Source organism: Leptidea sinapis, chromosome 27 (assembly GCF_905404315.1).
Source record: "Leptidea sinapis chromosome 27, ilLepSina1.1, whole genome shotgun sequence".
Taxonomy (NCBI): Eukaryota; Metazoa; Arthropoda; class Insecta; order Lepidoptera; family Pieridae; genus Leptidea; species Leptidea sinapis.
In genome coordinates, this window is record NC_066291.1 from 3,322,133 (window position 1) to 3,340,337 (window position 18,205).

General features: G+C 35.0%; 1 protein-coding gene across 4 annotated transcripts in view; it reads left to right on the forward strand.

The window, feature by feature from the left end:
* The window catches only part of LOC126972746 (RING finger protein nhl-1), a 132,098-nt gene extending 115,135 nt beyond the window's left edge, over window positions 1-16,963 (forward strand). For 3 of the 4 annotated variants that reach the window (XM_050819757.1, XM_050819759.1, XM_050819758.1), the window contains 6 exons: window positions 200-1,427; window positions 1,558-1,730; window positions 4,019-4,159; window positions 7,189-7,329; window positions 8,609-8,826; window positions 14,594-16,963. In XM_050819757.1, the coding sequence (XP_050675714.1) occupies window positions 200-1,427; window positions 1,558-1,730; window positions 4,019-4,159; window positions 7,189-7,329; window positions 8,609-8,826; window positions 14,594-14,807 (2,115 nt within the window). In that variant the 3' untranslated portion in view covers window positions 14,808-16,963. The remainder of the gene's footprint in view (window positions 1-199; window positions 1,428-1,557; window positions 1,731-4,018; window positions 4,160-7,188; window positions 7,330-8,608; window positions 8,827-14,593) is intronic. The other variant, XM_050819760.1, reaches the window with a different exon arrangement.
* Window positions 16,964-18,205: the final 1,242 nt, after the last annotated feature.

Here is an 18,205-nt window from a genome sequence, read left to right on the forward strand (position 1 = left end):
AAGATGAAACAGATTGATTGAAGTATAGCAGAAGATTATAGAAAATTATTCATCACCGGTACTAACAAGAAAAGTTCGACACAAAATTATTTTAGTGCATTCCACTCATACACTCCACGTTAACTCTTAAAATATAAACACTTTACATATTTTAACTCAAATTTTATTGGTCAATACCGAATTTAAGTATATTTCTCAGGCATCCAGTGACGGAGAATCAGATGAATCTGTTACCACACGTCAGCGAAATCTGCGTAAGGTTACAGCACCAGCACCTAAGCCTGCAGCAGTAACACGACGACCGTCTGCTTCAGAAACGCCTACAGCTCATCGACTTCCAGCCCGAGGAGCAAGCACAGAATCGAGCGCATCTACGGAAAGCTCCGGCTCGGCGGTAAAACATACAGGTGCGATATTGTCAATCGCAGAATTAAAAGCAAAATATAACAGTGATGGACTTCCACCAAAACCAAGCAATCATTTTTTGTCCACAGGAAGTGAAAGACCTACTCCAGCAACGACCAATGGAACTAGTGGGGCACAACGTGTACAAAGCAGATTCATAGGATCTCAACGACCAACACCTGCTCCAGCGCCCGCCGAGCCGGCTCATGAAGACTCAGACACAAGCTCTGAAGAGGAAACTGATTCATCAGAAGAAAGTGAAGAAGAAACAACAACACAAAGAAAGCCCGAGAGTCAAGGAATGGCACGAAGTGATATTGGTCCACTATTAGCACGTAGCACTAATGCACGAAATGATGCTCAAGACAATAAGGCAAAGGAACCACCGACACAGCCACGCTATCGAACTCGACCAGCGCAGCCCGAGGAAGAAAGTACAGCACGATATGGTTCTAGTGGTTCATCATATAGTAACCGTTATGGCAGTAAGCCAAAAGAAGAAGAAAAAACATCCTCTTTCGATGATGAAACCAAATACCCAACAGCACGGTCACGGTATCTAGCCTTAAAAGAACGACGAAATCGTCTAGCTAGGAGTAAAAGCAGTCACACTGGTTTTGGTGCGGCTGATGATGATGAACAAGAAGATCCTGTATCACCTACGACCGCATCTCCCTCTGCATATCTTGCGGCTCGATACGGCTCTGGCACAGGAGGCTCAGAGCTGTCTCGAAGCCGATCATCACATGCATTAAAGTCCAGAGAGAGCTCACCCGAACGCCCAACTACTGGTGGAGAAAAAGATGGTGCAGCCTTGAGCTCTTGGGCAAGGTATCTGAAAAGTAAATATGGCTCGCGAGGTAAGGAGCGTGATACAAGCGGATCTTCTTCGAGTGCCTCACGACGCCTTTCTCTCGGGCTACCTTTGCGCTCAGCAAATGAGCTTGCCAGTTCTGATGATGATTCAAAAAACGCGGCAGGCTCCCCCATCTCCCCTACGGCGGCTACAGCAGCGGTAGCAGGTTAGATTAAAGAGTTGCGTGTAAATAGGTGTGAGGCTTTTTGAGTATTCGTCTAAAATAGAAATCATTTGTATTTTGTAATCGTATTTTTCTTGTCAAAGAATATGTATATTTTGCGTTTTTGTATCAGGTATCGCAGCAGCCGGTTCCTCCCCTAGGAGCCAGTATCTGCAAAAACGCCGTTTACAATTCAGCGTGGGGAGTCGGGGGAGCGAACCAGGTTATTTTACATGGCCTCGTGGTATCGCTGTAGGTCCCGACAACACTATGGTCGTGGCTGATTCATCAAACCATCGTGTTCAGGTTAGTCTAAAATTAACCTACAAATACTACAGTTCTATTTCTTAATATATTTAATAAGACGTTTTATAAGTATTAAGTGTGTTTTGATAAACTCATTGTTCTGATGGCATTACTGTTTGTCTTCTTAATGTTGGATAGTAAGTGAGCATATGAGGTATCCATGTTTTGAAATATCAACACATAAAAATCTCTTGTGTTGTTATTGAAGTTCTACAGCTACCTATATCAATTATAATTACATCTACAACGTGAACCAGAAAGGGTATAACATCCCTTCAATGGTACGTTATTTGGGTCATATGCAATAATATGGTGATGTTTTAGTTTTAATAAATAAATAAAAAAAAAAGAAAAAGACTTCCCTACGAAATAAAAATATTATTTTTCAATTTCTTTTCTTAGACAACCCTAAATTTAAAGAGACTGCCAGTTTTAGGCGGGGCCTTTCTTTATAAACAGAATGAGGTCACCTACCTATGGACTTAAACATAAACAATAATCTATGATTAAGGAGAATGCACACTACATGAAATGTGGCTTGTGTCTATGTTATTATTCATTCATTTTTTACTTCCTGTTATTGAAACAAATAAACAAAATAAGGAATTACATAACATTACACAGTTTCACGTCTGTATTCCTGAAGGGTTAGAGGTGTATTTTTTCCACCCACGTTTCACTATGTTTAATTCCCACGTAATAGGGGGCGAGCATCTACATTTCTGAACTATGGGCTGCTAGTGAGAAATTTCCTAAGAAAAACTCAATAACTGCCCCATTCCATACCCAGGCCGGGTACAAAACCCGGTCCGGGAATGGAGTACATATTATTAATACGAGGATGGTCAAAGATATCCATATTTGACAAAAAAAATCCGTGAAGAACAATTTCTTAATAGGAGTCTATTAGAATTATCTTTATTGGATAAAACATTTTTGAATTAAAATGTCAAGACTCATTTGCCCAGTAATAAGAACAGCTACAGTGCCATTCAGACCAAACCATAATAATGCTTACACATTTTTGCTTCACGGCAGAAAAAGGTGCCGTTGTGGTACCCATAATCTACAATTACAAATTTGCAATTATTTTCAATGTAACTTGAAGAAAACTTCAAATAATTCTACATTGAAGTGCTTACGTAATAACTTATCAAAAATGTGAACTCATTTAATTTCGAATATTATAAACAAATCTTGAATTAAAAATGGTGCAGTGTGTAGGGTGCCTTTAGAATAAACATTTACACACACACAGAGCAGTAAATGTCGTGTTTCAAAGCACAATTCAAAGAGTATTGACGCAGACAGGCCGATCTTTTCAACCTAATATATTTAAAAAAACACAAAATGTAAAAACACAGTTACAATTACACTAGTTTTTATCTTTTAAACGTGTTTTATTTAAATTTGTAACACTCGCGGAAATCAGAGTAAATACTAACATAACATAGTTTCATAATAAGATTAGAATTAAAAAAATCTTTATTGGGTAATACTGTATAACTACAGTAAATACAAATTTAGAAGTATTTTCAATGTCAGCTAAAGCAAATGAACATACAAAATAACTTTGGCTTCATGGCAAAATGAGAACACAAATTGCTTCACAGCTGCAATGAATCGTAGGCATTTTACTATTATCTGATATTATGTCACATCTACGTTTTTCATCTATTTAAGGTCAAAGAGAGTTCAAAAAAACAGCTGATTAGGGTTGAGGGAATCATAGTTTTTGCGAAAACTTATCACTTTAAATATTGTATTAAAATATAATGCTAATTCATTTCTGACTTCACATAGTCATTAGAGATGACCTAAGGAATGTCTGGTTCAAAGCATAGTATACCCATTTAGTTTCACCTTATATACATATTTTTGAGTATTTTAAGAGTGCAGCTTGCATTCATCTGAAGTGATGAAATAGGGCAATTTCTCTGGAATTCATACTTTAATTATAAACTCCATGTGCGCTGACTGAATTGTTATATTGTTCTAGAACATTGATGACAGATATAATTGGACGTAGTTCCTGAAAAACGTTCCAAGCCACAAACATCACATTTTAAGGAATTCGTGTTTAAAGTTTAATAAATATCAGAGTATTCCATACATGTGGGTTGGGCTACTAAGTCATGATGTCATTTAAAGAGTGACGTGACCAGTTTTGTGTTCTTAACTCAATTTCGACATTATTGTGGTTTGGAACGTTTTTCTGGAATTACGTCCAATTATAGTAATAATAATTTTCCAAAAAAAAAAAACTATTATGATTCGTATTTCTATAGGTATTCGACTCTAATGGAATCTTCGTGAAGGAATTTGGACAGTATGGCAGTGGTCAAGGAGAATTTGATTGTTTGGCTGGTGTAGCAGTCAACAGAATTGGACAATACATCATAGCTGATAGATATAATCATCGTATACAGGTACGAAAATGTAAAATTACAAAATAAAGTGTCATATGTTTTGTATGAGTTAACACAGAAAATGAAATACTTGTCATGTATATTAATATTGCAAGGTAAAATACATAAGGTATATGATAAATTAATATTATTTTTACGACTAAAAGGGCGCACTTATGGCACCGTATTAAAGGAAAACTGTCTGCGGTATTTTTCTTTCATATTTCTGAGACATAATATGAAAACAAACAAACTACGGCAAAATAATAAATACCCCACTTTATTTATTTTAATTGGACTTATTTTAAATATTCTCTGCATTCTGAGTTTAGTTTTGACCATATTCCGAAAAAAAAATAACAATAATTTTTTCCACCAAAAAATATTAAATTTTTAAAACATAGACCCGCCAGTTCATACAGTTTTGAACCATGTTCTTTTATGGGATAGATCACAATAGACATGCCGTTAGTGTTAGCATATAGCGTATAAAGTTTTAAAAAGAATTCTCAACTCAAACAGAACTTACTGCCGCCGCGTACAAATTGCTTGCCAGTGCTCTAAGTTTTGACACTGACAGACAGCTTGACGTGTTGTGTTTACTTTGTACAAGAGCAATCCCAGAGGTGATAAATTTTTATCACAAAGTTTCACTTTTGGCAGGGCAATTACATAAAACGGATATAAAATTTATGGCTGCCTCAAACATTTTGCAAGAATTATAATTATAAGAAACAATATTAGGGGTTAAAGCATGAAATTGCTGTTTTTTAAGATAGTAATAATAAACCTGTTTTATTCCGTGCTAAAAAAAATAACATTCAAAAACTAAGAATGTAAGACAAGAAACTATGAAATGTCTCTTAGTTCGGTGTGCCAAAAGTTGGCAAAGGCCTCCTCCAACGATTTCCACTCTTGTCTGTTTTGGGCAACTCTTCTCCGGTTAGGTCCTGCTGTCAATTTTATTTCTTCTTCCCACCTTCTGTACTGTCTTCTTCGTCTTCTTTTGCCATGTGTCGGGTCCAATTCGGCTACTTTTTCTTTCAACTTCCTCACTTTATCTCGCATCATGTGTCCTGCCCACCTCCACTTTTGTTGGTCGATTTGTTTGAGTATGCCGGAAAGTTTCGTAATTTTTCTTAGGTAAGTGTTTCAAATTTTATCCTGTATTTTATAAAGTACAATATAATTAATTGTTAGGTACGATATATTTATTTAATCAAAGTAATTGTTGTCTCTACATTTCTGCCATCCCGAGGGAACGTCATTTATTCCTCAACAGTAATATTCAGTCTATCTCTTACTTGAGATAAAAATGGTAACTATCGTTGACTTTTCTGTCCTAATAAACTTATCGACTGTAACTCACCTTATTTGAACACGCTGTCTGTCAATGGGACGACGTATAGATTACCAGCGATAGAAGTTTGTATGGAAATTGCAATTCACGCGTCCTAATATCAGGCGATAAGAATGACATGAATTAACAGTAGAAGGTAGTAATTTATCTCTATCTGTAGATAGTATATTGGAACGGCCGTAAGTCATGTAATAATGATAGTTGGTTGGGTCCAGCTCTGGCAAATATAGATGATGTCGTAGGGTTTCATGGAACTATAAAAATGAAGCTCAGTCAAGAAATTACGGCTTTCTCACTGCCAGTTTTATCCTTGTTCGAAGTTCAGTACAATAGACATCCTTGACCGTATCTCAGGAAGTATACTGAATTACATTAAGTGACCACCAAATAATTATAAATTTTATGGGTTGCGCTTTGCTTTAGGCCACTGTTACGACGTTCGACCTGCCATTGCTACTTTTGCTTGCGATAGTGGTTTACATCCCTTTAAATTAATTTAATCACCGACTTTTCTCAATATCAAAACTATAAATAATTCGAACTGAATCTAGTGAACTTCTTCTATATGAAATGTCTTAAGCCGATTCCCAGTAGAAATTTCACGAGCAGAGATCATGTTACAGTCTATTTCCCACCAGGGACTTTGTATTCAGTTCACTATAATTGAAATTAATTGGTATTCGCGTACCGTTACGTGTGCCTGGTGCCGCCTGTTTGATATAGCCTTAATGAATACGTGAGAGTAAATGAACGTTTCTATAATATAAATGAGATATATATAGCGATGTTATTTCATTCATTATTCTATCTACTTTCAAATTATTATCTTTATTTATGTACTAAAGCAAAAACACATTATTAGTAGGAGGCTTCTTTGCACAGGATTCCGGCTAGATAATGGGTACCACAACGGCGCTTTTTTGCTGCCGTGAAGCAGTAATGTGTATGCATTATTGTGTTGTTGTCTGAAGGGCGCCGCAGCTAGTGAAATTACTGGACAAATGAGACTTGACATCTTATGCCTCAAGGTGACGAGTGCTATTATAATGCCGCTCAGAATTTTTTAATTTTTCAAGAGTCTTGGGCTGCACTGCATTGTAATAGGCAGGGCGTCCATTAATGTTATTACAAAAAAAAAAATTGGTAGTATTTTTTATGAGAAGAAGTATGATAATGATAGTAAGCTAGACGGTGTCCTGGTAAGTGGAAATCCCTGCGCAGTCTCCCTCAGGTTTATTGAAACTCCCGAAATTCTGAGACATAAGATGTTATGTCTTATTTGTTCAGTAATTTACGCTTAGGTAACCTTCAAACCAAAACATAAATAATTCTAGCACACTTGCTTGGCGTAACAAAATACGCCGGTCTGTTACCTATCTTTAGCATTCATACTGCGCTTTTAAGCCTTCCGGTAATAAATTGAGAAACAATATTTATAGAATAGTATTAACAAGCAGAACCACCAGTCAACATTTATTAATTAAAATATTTTTCATCTTATTTTTGAATCTAGAATTAGAGAGATTATAGAATGGTTTGAACCTACGACCTTGAAATATTTAAAATAATTATTATATTAATAATTAATAATCACTATAATATTTATATATATATAATATATATATAATTATTATTTTTGTAATTTTAGTATTCTAATATCTGTATTTATATACAATTATTATTTCTCTAGGTGTTTGATCCAGCGGGTCGGTTCTTACGTTCGTTTGGCAGCCAGGGAACTGGCGATGGCAAATTCAACTACCCTTGGGGAATAACTACTGATGCTCTCGGATTTATATACGTATGTGACAAGGAAAACCACAGAGTACAGGTATGTCTTACTATTTAATTATTGATTAATATGGAAGTACATGGCAGTGGGCATGGCACATAGCTCGATGGACAGATGGCCGTTGGGGTGGTAAGGTCCTCGAATGGCGACCACGTACCGGAAGACGTAGTAGTGGTTGACACCCCATAAGGTGGACCGACGATCTGGTCAAGATCGCCGGAATAGGTTGGATGAGGGCAGCGCAGGACCGAATCTTTGGGGGAGGCCTTTGTCCAGCAGTGGACGTCATCCGGCTGAAATGAATGGAAGTACATTACTTGATACCATCAGTACATTTTTTCATAAATCTGTATTTATTTCGTTTCTTTGTAAAGATACCAATCTAATGCTTGTTAAATAAATATTAATGTAAGCTGACATGTTAAAGTAATTGTTGATGGTGTAGCTAAAAGACGATGCAATACTTTTATGGAATAATATAATAAAAAAGGTTTTACTGTTAAAAAAAAGTGTGTATGTGCTTATGAACGCATGAAAGAATTAATTCTTCTTTGACGTAATAAAACAAAAATCCTTAAGGAAAATATTCGTCGTGCCATTTTACGGATGTAGATAATTGTTATAGACAAGGTATTAAATAGAACCAATGAAAATATTATAATACTACATAATTTAGTTAAATAACGTGTAGTTAAATATCATTAAATTATTTAAAAACAATTATTGGAGTGATTTTATTTTTATTTTAAATTGATATATTTCATTTAATTCTCGTTCATTGGTTGTGGTTCAGTAAACATATGAGTTACAAGAGGCCTGATAGCTAAAGTATGATACAAATGGTCTAGTTGAAAAGCTAACGTCAGGGTATCGAAGTTGTGCGACGGTGTGCATTGTAAAAAAATCACTAATAATTAATCCCTAATGCGCCAAAAGAAGTATAACTGCAATAATTATCGATCAACTGAAGGGAATATGCAGATATAGGGAGATACTTTGGTTGAAAAGCGCCAGAGGCGTTTACTCTGGCGGTGAAGTTCGAATCTTGTATTAAATGTACATCTAGGTATTACCCAACATATTTTGTATGTAATAAAGCTGAACCAAATTGTGTTTGAATTTATTTTTGACAGTAATTTCAGTAGAATAAAAGATTGGGAAAAACTTAAAAATTGAATTAGTTTGAGTTATAACATTTTTTATTTTACATTGTCAGCAATGCAAGTCACGTGCCTTTTTTTCTGATGATTGTTTCAAATGAAAAGTGAAATTTTATTTATAGATTAATTTCAATGAAATAAATTTTGTTTATTTTTAGGTATTCCAATCCGATGGCACATTTGTTGGAAAATTCGGATCTTTCGGTTCAAAACTTGGACTTCTCGAGCACCCTCACTATATTGCCGTATCGAACACTAATCGTGTGCTGGTGTCCGACTCGAATAACCATAGGATCCAGGTCTTTGACGTCAACGGGCGGTTCCTCTCCTCATTTGGGGAAGAAGGATCCGAGGATGGGCAATTCAAATTCCCAAGGTAAGAGAAGCAATTATTCACACTAAAGTAACAATTTTTTTGTAGTCACTATTACAAATTAATAAAATGTAGCTACCAATTTTACGAATATATCAACGTTAGTAAAACAAAACACTACTTTAGGACAATTTATGCATAAAATAACATTTTAATAAAGAAACATCGTTTAAGCAAACAATGAACATTGTTATCTAAATAATTATGTTTAGTATAACAATAAACGAGTGTGCTGTAAGACCTCACGACTGCAGAATACGAGGGGCAGCCCGAGCGCGTATGCTCGGGGAGGGATTCTCCGGCTCTGGTAGAGCCGGTACCCTCCTGGGGTAATATCTTATTTAGGACCGCTGTCATATTTTTGTTGGGGGGTGATGGGGAGGGGAGGGGGGGAAGGGATGGCCTTCGGTCCTCGACACTAACCTATGCGAAACATAGCGGCACTAGGCCGCTACTTCACGCCGGTATTCTGTGCGAGTGTGGTAAGTAACCCGGACGAGTCTGGCCCGATTGTGCTGACGTCATAAGACGGCAGCGTGATTCTCCCACTTTCAATAAGCCCGTAGTCGCCTCTTACGACACCCTTGGGCCTGGGACTACCCTATTCTTTTTACGCCCCGAGGAAGCACAGGGCAAAATTATATATTTATTTTTATAATTATATATTATTATTCATTTCGTTTAATTGTTCAAAAATGAAATGAAATCACGCTTCGTTCATAACGCTCTTATCAAGCATTCACCAGCTAACTCCCCAACTTCAATTCGCCAGTTCAAGATCCAGATCAAAGGGTCTGAAATAAAGTATTATTATTATCGTTTAATATAAATATAGTATATACTCAGTGGAAGTGTCAAATATTCATACAGATTCTTGAAAAGGTACATTCTAGAAAATATACACACAAAAATTAACATTCAAAGTCTCATAACAAAATGAGTTATAAGTTCATTCTAATAGGCACGAATAAAACATAACTTTAACAGCAATAATTATATGAGTTGTTTACAATTTAGAGTATACTATAGTATGTGTTATTTCTGTTATAAAACGTCTTGCACTTACATTATTTTCTGCTTTAAGCAATATTCAATTGCTGGACTGTAGTGGCTAAAAGCACTAGCTTTGTACGATGCTGGTTTGAGTGCCATCTTTGAAAACTCCGCTAAAAGCATACATGTAATGGCTTATTTTCTGTAATAACCTTTAATAATAACTCGACCAGGGCTCAGTTTATAAGGAATATTTTACAAGTTAATCCAAACATCGCGCAAAGAAAAATATTTTCTTTGCGGTGTTTCTACAACCTTTTTTTTATGGAAACTGGAAATCACCACCTCCCACATTCTCTTGCAACACTAGAGGAATCACTGGAGCGTTGCCTCCCATTAAGGAAGGTGGGCGCGCTATTTTTGAAGGTACCAGGGAGCTCATTCCGCAGCTCTGTGGTATGTGGAAGAAAGTTCCTTGAAAACTGTACTATGCAAAAACACCAGACATCCAGATGGTGAGAATGATATCCTCATTTGTGACGTGTCATGTGAAGGTGGATTTCGGCCAGGTATCAGCTAAAACACTCCCCGTGAAAGATGAGGTAGAAGACACACAATGAACCGACGTCTCTAAGGGTCCGCGACAATTCGAGCAGTTGCACGCTCTGTACCTAAAAACCCATCATAGTCGCACCTGTAATTATCTCAACACCCAAATAGCCACATGATGCTTACTATCCATCATTTCCTCCTATGCCATAACATTATGTGCAGGGAAACGCTGCTCTACTTAACTCATCAGAGATGAGAGTTAATTTCGAAACAAATATTAGTTATAACAACACCTTCAATAGTTCAAATGTTTTGCTTAATATTCCAGTAAATCAAAAAAAATATCACTAAAACATGCATTATATTTGTAACATTATATTGTATATATAACATATAGAATAAACGAAAATAGTATTCCATTAACGTAATGTTATTTTTATTTAAATTTGAAAAAAATCGAAGTATTTCTTAATTAATGAATTTCTCTTAATTTGATTGTATTCTAACTTTACATTAATTACATTATTGATTGCGAAAATCTTGAAATAGCAGTAAGTGCTTCTTGAAAGTCTTTTTATGCTAATAATATTTAAATTCTTAAAACGTTGACTCAAATAAAAATACAATTTACCTCTTATTATTATTCAATTAAGCTTAGAATGGAAATATAATTCTCTTTTTTATATAAAAATTTGACCAACTTCACCAAAACGTTTGATTAATTTCAATATAATTAGCTCACATATTAAGAACACATTACTGTAGCCTTTTGTACAAACCTGCGTATGGTTATTTTAAAAATTTAATTAACGTCAAAATGCGAATTTCCACCCGCATAATTTTGACGTCTGCCATCTTTTTTATGATAAAAAGGGATGAGATGAGCAGGACGTTCACCTGATAGTAATTGATAGCCCCTGCCAATTACAATACAGTGTCGCTCGGCATCCTGTGCAACGAAGTCTTCCACTGGTTAACGCCCCAAGTCGCCTCTTACGAAACTGCGTCTAGGGCTACCCTATTCTTTTTATGCCCCGGGAAAACAAACTTCAAGCCGGTCCACACTCTAGCGCTTTGACCACCACTCAATGGGCAATCGATAACTTGTCGCACGAGTTGTACAATATACTATTGTTTTTAAATTTTGCTAGTCCTATGTTCATGTCAAATTTCAAAACCTTACAATAAATTAAGAATAAACTGAGAAAAGAGAAACTATTTTGGTTGAATGCCAACTCTCGATCTTATAATATGACTATAACTTGGTAAGAGTTCTGTTAACTTTATTATAACAAATATCATATTCTCGCTCAATGATAAAGTTTGTTTATGTCAATATCAAGTTGCTTGCTACGCGTATTGTTTGATACTTTGCTACTTTTTCATATTGTTTGAGTCTTGAAGGAAGAAACTACAGATGTGTAGGTATTCATAAAATGATTGTTTCAACTTCTTAGTTTCAAAAATCCCCTTAAATTAATACTGTACTCATCACTTGTCCATTGTAAGGAAATACTGTGGCACTATAACAAATTGATCAGTTATATTTTTCTACGATCATCTAACTCGGTTTCACATCACGGTTGAAGGACTAAAAAAATGTGCTGATATAATTGAGGCTGAAAGCCACTTTCTTCTTAACTAGATACCGCACTACCTAAGCTTTTGATATTACGGCAACTATTAGATGCTTGTATGCATGGCATCTTGACACACAATGGCATCTTTCAAATATTTGTAACATACGCTTCGTGTTATTTTACATTGAAATTAATAAGATACAAAATACTTACTAATGATATGTGATCCCAGTGTCTTTCTTATATCTTGTAGAATTATTTTTAAAAAGTTTTACTACGCAAAACGGCATTTTAGTTTCAATTATTAGTAAAGTTTAACAGAACACGTCACACATTGTTCGAGACTGGCTCGAGTACTGGAGCGCAGCGGAGACCAATCCTTAATCTAAGTATATAATTATCATTGCTGAAACGCCATTCCGAAATGACAATAATTATCATTATGAAAATACGAAACTTTTATTAAAGTCTAACAAGGATCCGAACGTCGATAATAGGCTTTACTTTGGTCTTTGTTAACTTGCCCTTAATTGGTATTGCTTAACAAGCAATCAATAATTTACAGAATATGTCAACTTTGAGATTCGATTTCATATTTGTATGTGTCAAACGGCTGTTCCTAATATTCAATATCCAGAAGATCTGTTCTAGATAATACCGATGTTAGTAGGACAATAATTAATTGAAGAACTTCGTACATTCCCAAAACTACAACTACCTGTAATACTTTATTCAGTAATAGGCGTTGAGGTGTTGATTGGGTTCTCAATATTCAGTATATCTTTTAATTGAGATAAAAATTGTAACTATCGTTGACTTTTCTGCCCCAATAAACTTATCGACGGTAACTCATCTTATCTGTACACGCTGTCTGTCAATGGGACGACGTATAGCTTATCAGCGATAGAAGTTTGTATGCAAAATTCAATTCACGCGTCCCAATATAAGGCGATACTGGGACAGCTTCAGATTATTGACAGCTAATTACTGACAATAGAACGTAGTAGTTTATCTCTATCTGTAGATAGTATATTGGGAACGGCATTAATTACTGTCAATGTTTATTGGTTCTACATGCCGAAAGTTCAGTGGGATCCATTTTCTGACTATCTAATGTCTTTTATTCTATTTTTTATTAAAGAGAAGGACAAACGATCGTACAAGTCATCTGATGTAAAGTAATCACCGCCGCCCACATTCTCTTGCAACACCAAACGAATCACAGGAGCGTACCGTCCGTTAAGAAAAGTGTACGCGCTTTTTTTGAAGGTATTCATGTCGTATCGTCCCGGAATAATGCACAGGGAAGCTTATTCCACATCTTGGTCCTACGAAGAACGCCATAAATCCAGATGGTAGGGATGATATCCTACTTTATAGCGTGTCATGCGAAGGTGGAATTTAGCGGAAGGCATCAAATATCTCTTAGGAATACTCCTCGTGATAAATGAGTGAGAAGAATCATATATTATTTAAAAAAATATTCCATACATATAATTGGTTTTTTTAATGTTCAGTTCGTTTGAAATATTTTTTAAAAATTTGCGCCGATAGTTAATATGTATTTTTGTTTTGATAATAAGTGATGCAACAAATAAGATGTTAATTTAATCCTGCCGCCGAGTCTCACCTTCACACGACACGCCACAAGTTAGGATATCATCCCCACCTTCTGGATGTGTGGTGGTCCTCCACAGTGCGGTTTTCAAGGAGCTTTCGTCCACGTACTACAAGTTGTGCGGTGTTTCCGGGACGATACGACATGGGTACCTTCCAAAAAAGCGCGTACACCTTCATTAAAGGCCGGCAACGCTCTTGTGATTCCTCTGATGTTGCAAGAGAATGTGGGCGGCGTTGATCACTTAACACCCGCGACCCGTACGCTCGTTTGTCCTCCTATTCCATAAAAAAAATTACGATACTGAGGCTGAGATCTTTAGAGCGTACTTAGACTATGCTCATACTTTACTTATATAAAACTTTGCTGAGTTTAAGCTTAGTATAATCTTTAATTTCGTTTTTATAGTCATTTGTCGTCTGAAATTATGTTGAGCTTAAGCTAAGACCAAGCCCAAGCCCAATGCAAAAATCGAGTTTGCGTTTTTTCACACTCAGCTTAGATTTACGTAAGTAAAGTATGTGCGAAGTCTAAGTACGCTCTATTAATAAGACTTAGTGTTACGCCTTGCCCTGTCTTATTCTTGATAATTCAAGATACTGACTACCACCGCGATTGTCTTCGTCACTTTCAGACTTAAAATGTTCCGGTGCAAACGGCCTTACAAATAAACTTTGTAGAAAGGTAATATAACTGAGAATTAACCAAAAACATGCTAAATGTATGGCTGGTAAAAATAAATATATGGCTGACAACACTGTCAATAAAAGGACAATTCTGAAGTTTTTCGAACGTCAGGCAGCCTTTCAAATAAACGCGGGAAACGTTATATGTGCAAATAATCATAAGCAAAATGTCTATTTGTAAACATTTTGCATATTCTTGGTTTGTTCTCAGGTATAACTTTATACCAAATTTAATAGTTAGGCCGAAATAGTTTCTACATTCTCAGTAGTCTTGGCTTCATATATGGGCACTGCTATCCAAAAAACCTGTCAATTTTAACCTCAATTTTTTATTTTTTCAGGGGAGTTGCGGTTGATGACCAAGGCTACATCGTCGTAGCAGACTCTGGAAACAATCGTATTCAGATTTTCCATCCCGATGGAGCTTTCCTTCGAGCCTTTGGTTCTTGGGGTTCTGGAGATGGCGAATTCAAAGGATTAGAGGGCATCGCAGTCATGTCTAACGGAAACATAATAGTATGCGATAGAGAAAACCATAGGGTACAAGTTTTTTGAGAATACTCATAATTTTTTTACTGCCGTTACTAATGCAACTTTTTGTTATGTTTTTTCACAATTTATTAATTAAAGGGTATATCTCATAAATGAACAATACATGAGTGAACAAATTATTTTAGTTTTCTTAAAAATATAAGATTTTTTTTATAAAAGTTCTTTTTTATATTGGCTTAAGATTCATTTTTGGTTTTGGATTTCTATTCTGTTGGTTTATTAGAAAAATCGAAAAAATAAGTGTTAAAAAAAATATTGATTAAAAAAAAGTCAAAAGTTACAATCGATTTTTTAATAATCTCACTTTATCATGATTTATTTTCTGGAAACAAAACATTTTTTTTTAAAAAGCCAATAACTCATTTGATTTCCAATCTTTTCGTTTTTTAATTAACTACAATTTTTCATATGGATAAATATTAAATAAAAACTATCAACAAGAGAAAAGAAAATTATTCGTAATATAACATAATGAACTTATTTGAATCGGCATAACATAGCTCCTTTGACGAACAATAATAATTTCACTTTCACTCCTTTCACCCTCTCTCTCTCAAGATTGACTGTTTTCTACTTCCTGAACTCGCTTATTGTCAGACCCGGAAGAAAGTATTATTGTCTAGATACAGAAATATTTGTTTAAAGTTTCTGGTTATGTGTCTTTTTTTATTCCATGTCCAATTTTTCCATCGAAGACCTCTTAGTTTTTTATGTATTAATTTTTTTTATTATAAAAATATTAAAAATAATAAAGTACACTTTTCTTCTCTGAAATTTTAGTCGAATAAAGACCGGGAAAGGAATATCTAACAGTAAATATGAACCTCTGTTAAGCAAACAATCCCAGGGGCTGTTAACTGACCTGAATTAAATTTCTTTGATCCGCATCATAGTTTCAAAATGTATAATTTCATGCATAAGTTCCACTGCGAAGTAAAACTAAACTACATTACTTATTTGGCTACGGAAGCTGTATTACGCTGCAAGTTGTATTAATGAAAGACGTTATTAAAAAAAAGATGATTGTATTTCTGGATAAGACTTATGAGAGACTAACGATAATCGAGCTTAGGATATTTGACGATCATATGTCGCTGACAACAGATGTCGCTGTGTGTCGATGGAGAAAAACATTAAAATAAATATTAACTTGCTTCTTAGTAAACTTAACTGATATTATTAAGTAACCAATTACGCCACACATGTTTAGTGCGCGGTCGCACGGATAACACGCTAAACGCAAAGGCAAAAATATGAACCTGTTGGCGCTTGCGCTTAGGTTACAAAAGAGTCACGCAGTGCAGTTGTATCCACACTTCATATAAAAAATTGTGAACCTAATTTTATAACATAATAAGAACGAGAAGTGAGAAACGAGTGCTCTCCTTAAATATCGTTAGTTGCTGACCAGTCATACTGTGGACCATCTCCAAAATACCTATCTAAACTTTGAGTAATAATCTATAACCACTTGATTATTGGTCAAGCAATTCAGTTCGTTGCTTATTTGAATATTACTCCAGTCTTCCAATATCAAACTTGTAGCATACTTGAAGAAAACAGAGCATACAGTAAATATCTATTTCCTCAATTAAAACTTATTGCTTCTAAAAATAATATATACGACGAAGAAGAAGTGCTTTGTGAGTGTCTTGAAGTTAAAAAAAACTGGTATGGATCTCGTACATTCATGTCTACATTATCATTGCATTAGTTTCTTTTGTAATATTTGTATTTTCAAATTATAAGTTAAATCAATTTATATAATAAGTCACAAAATAATGAAAATAAATAAGAGAAGAAGAAATTATTTATGTTAATATTGTTTTGTTTTAACTAATTCATAATATATAATCTAGTCACTTTAGATTTAATGGAAATCAACGCTGAAAATTGTGAATTAATATAAAATATTCTAGAAATTTTCATATTTTTAAGAGGTACTATTTACGATGTTTTAATGATTACGTACTATCTTGAAATGTTTGGAATAAGTGAAAACTCTAACACAATTTTTCAGAAAAAACTGTTTGACACCTTGAAAAATCTCAAATATTATCTACTCCAATATGACATAATGTTAATAAAATCTACATTGTACTTTTGATAATATGTGAATTATGTACTGTTTGAAATTTTAATAAATGAATTTTGTTGAATCATTTGTTTTTTCTCACTTTTCACTTCTATTTGTCACTCATAGAATTTTTTTGTTAGTGTCATATTTTACTAACCCGAAAAATAAACGACTTTTTCGTGGTAGTTGAATTTTAAAAGAAAGTCAGAAAAAAAACGGCCGAACACTAAAAATAATTTTGGCATATTATGTGATGGTGATCACTTTCCGTCCAGTTAACTAATTTACGTTCAAAAAACTTGGAAGCCTAAGGGTTTGTCGAGGCTTATTCATAAAAGACCAATCCAGCTATTTAGTTTAATCTGCGAGTCCAGCAATGATCGCCGGTGATTTTAAGTATCAGTGTATCTAGCAATTAGCAATTACTAATAAAATTTGTAATCAAAATTTATGGAACGATGCGGGACTCGAATTAGGATATTTCTTAAAAATATATATGAAAATTAATCCTGCAGGTAATGTAATTTCAATTATTTCCTCTTGGACCACCAAAGGCCTAAAAAATCCAATTGATTTTAAGGTGTTATTGAAAAATTATAACATAAAGATTTTGTCATGAAACTACTTTCCGTGCACAACTAAAATCCCTGCATATTATGTAAAAATTACGGGTTGGCATAAGGCTAATAGCTTAGATAAAGGATTGGTCTCCCCTGCACTCCAACTAGATACCCCAGTACCTAAGAACAAAGCTTTTTTATTACGGCCACTATTAGATGCTTGTGTGCATGGCATCTTGACACTCAATGGCATTTTTCAAATTTTGTAACATACGCTTCGTGTTATTTTACATTGAAATTAATAAAATTAGTTGCCGCACTTTGCGACTACGGCTAGAGTATCTAGTTGGAGCACAGCGGAGATCCATCCTTAATCTAAGGCTAATAGTACTTTTAAAATTCCCACACAAACATTTCTTAAAAATTCTTTTAAATTTCGTAATACATTTGTTTTGTACATTTTGTGGGATCATATTGTAGAAGCATATACTCCACATAATTCCATCCTCCATAGAACTCCACCTTCGCACGACACGCCACAAGTTAGGATATCATCCCCACCATCTGGATGTGTGGCGGTCCTCCACAGTGCAATTTTCTTCCTCGTATTACGAAGCTGTGGAATGAGCTTCCTTGTGCGGTGTTGCCAGGACGATACCTCATGGGTACTTCAAAAAAAGCGCGTACACCTTCCTTAAAGGCCGGTTAGTGATTCCTCTGATGTTGCAAGAGAATGTGGGCGGCGGTGATCACTTAACATCTGG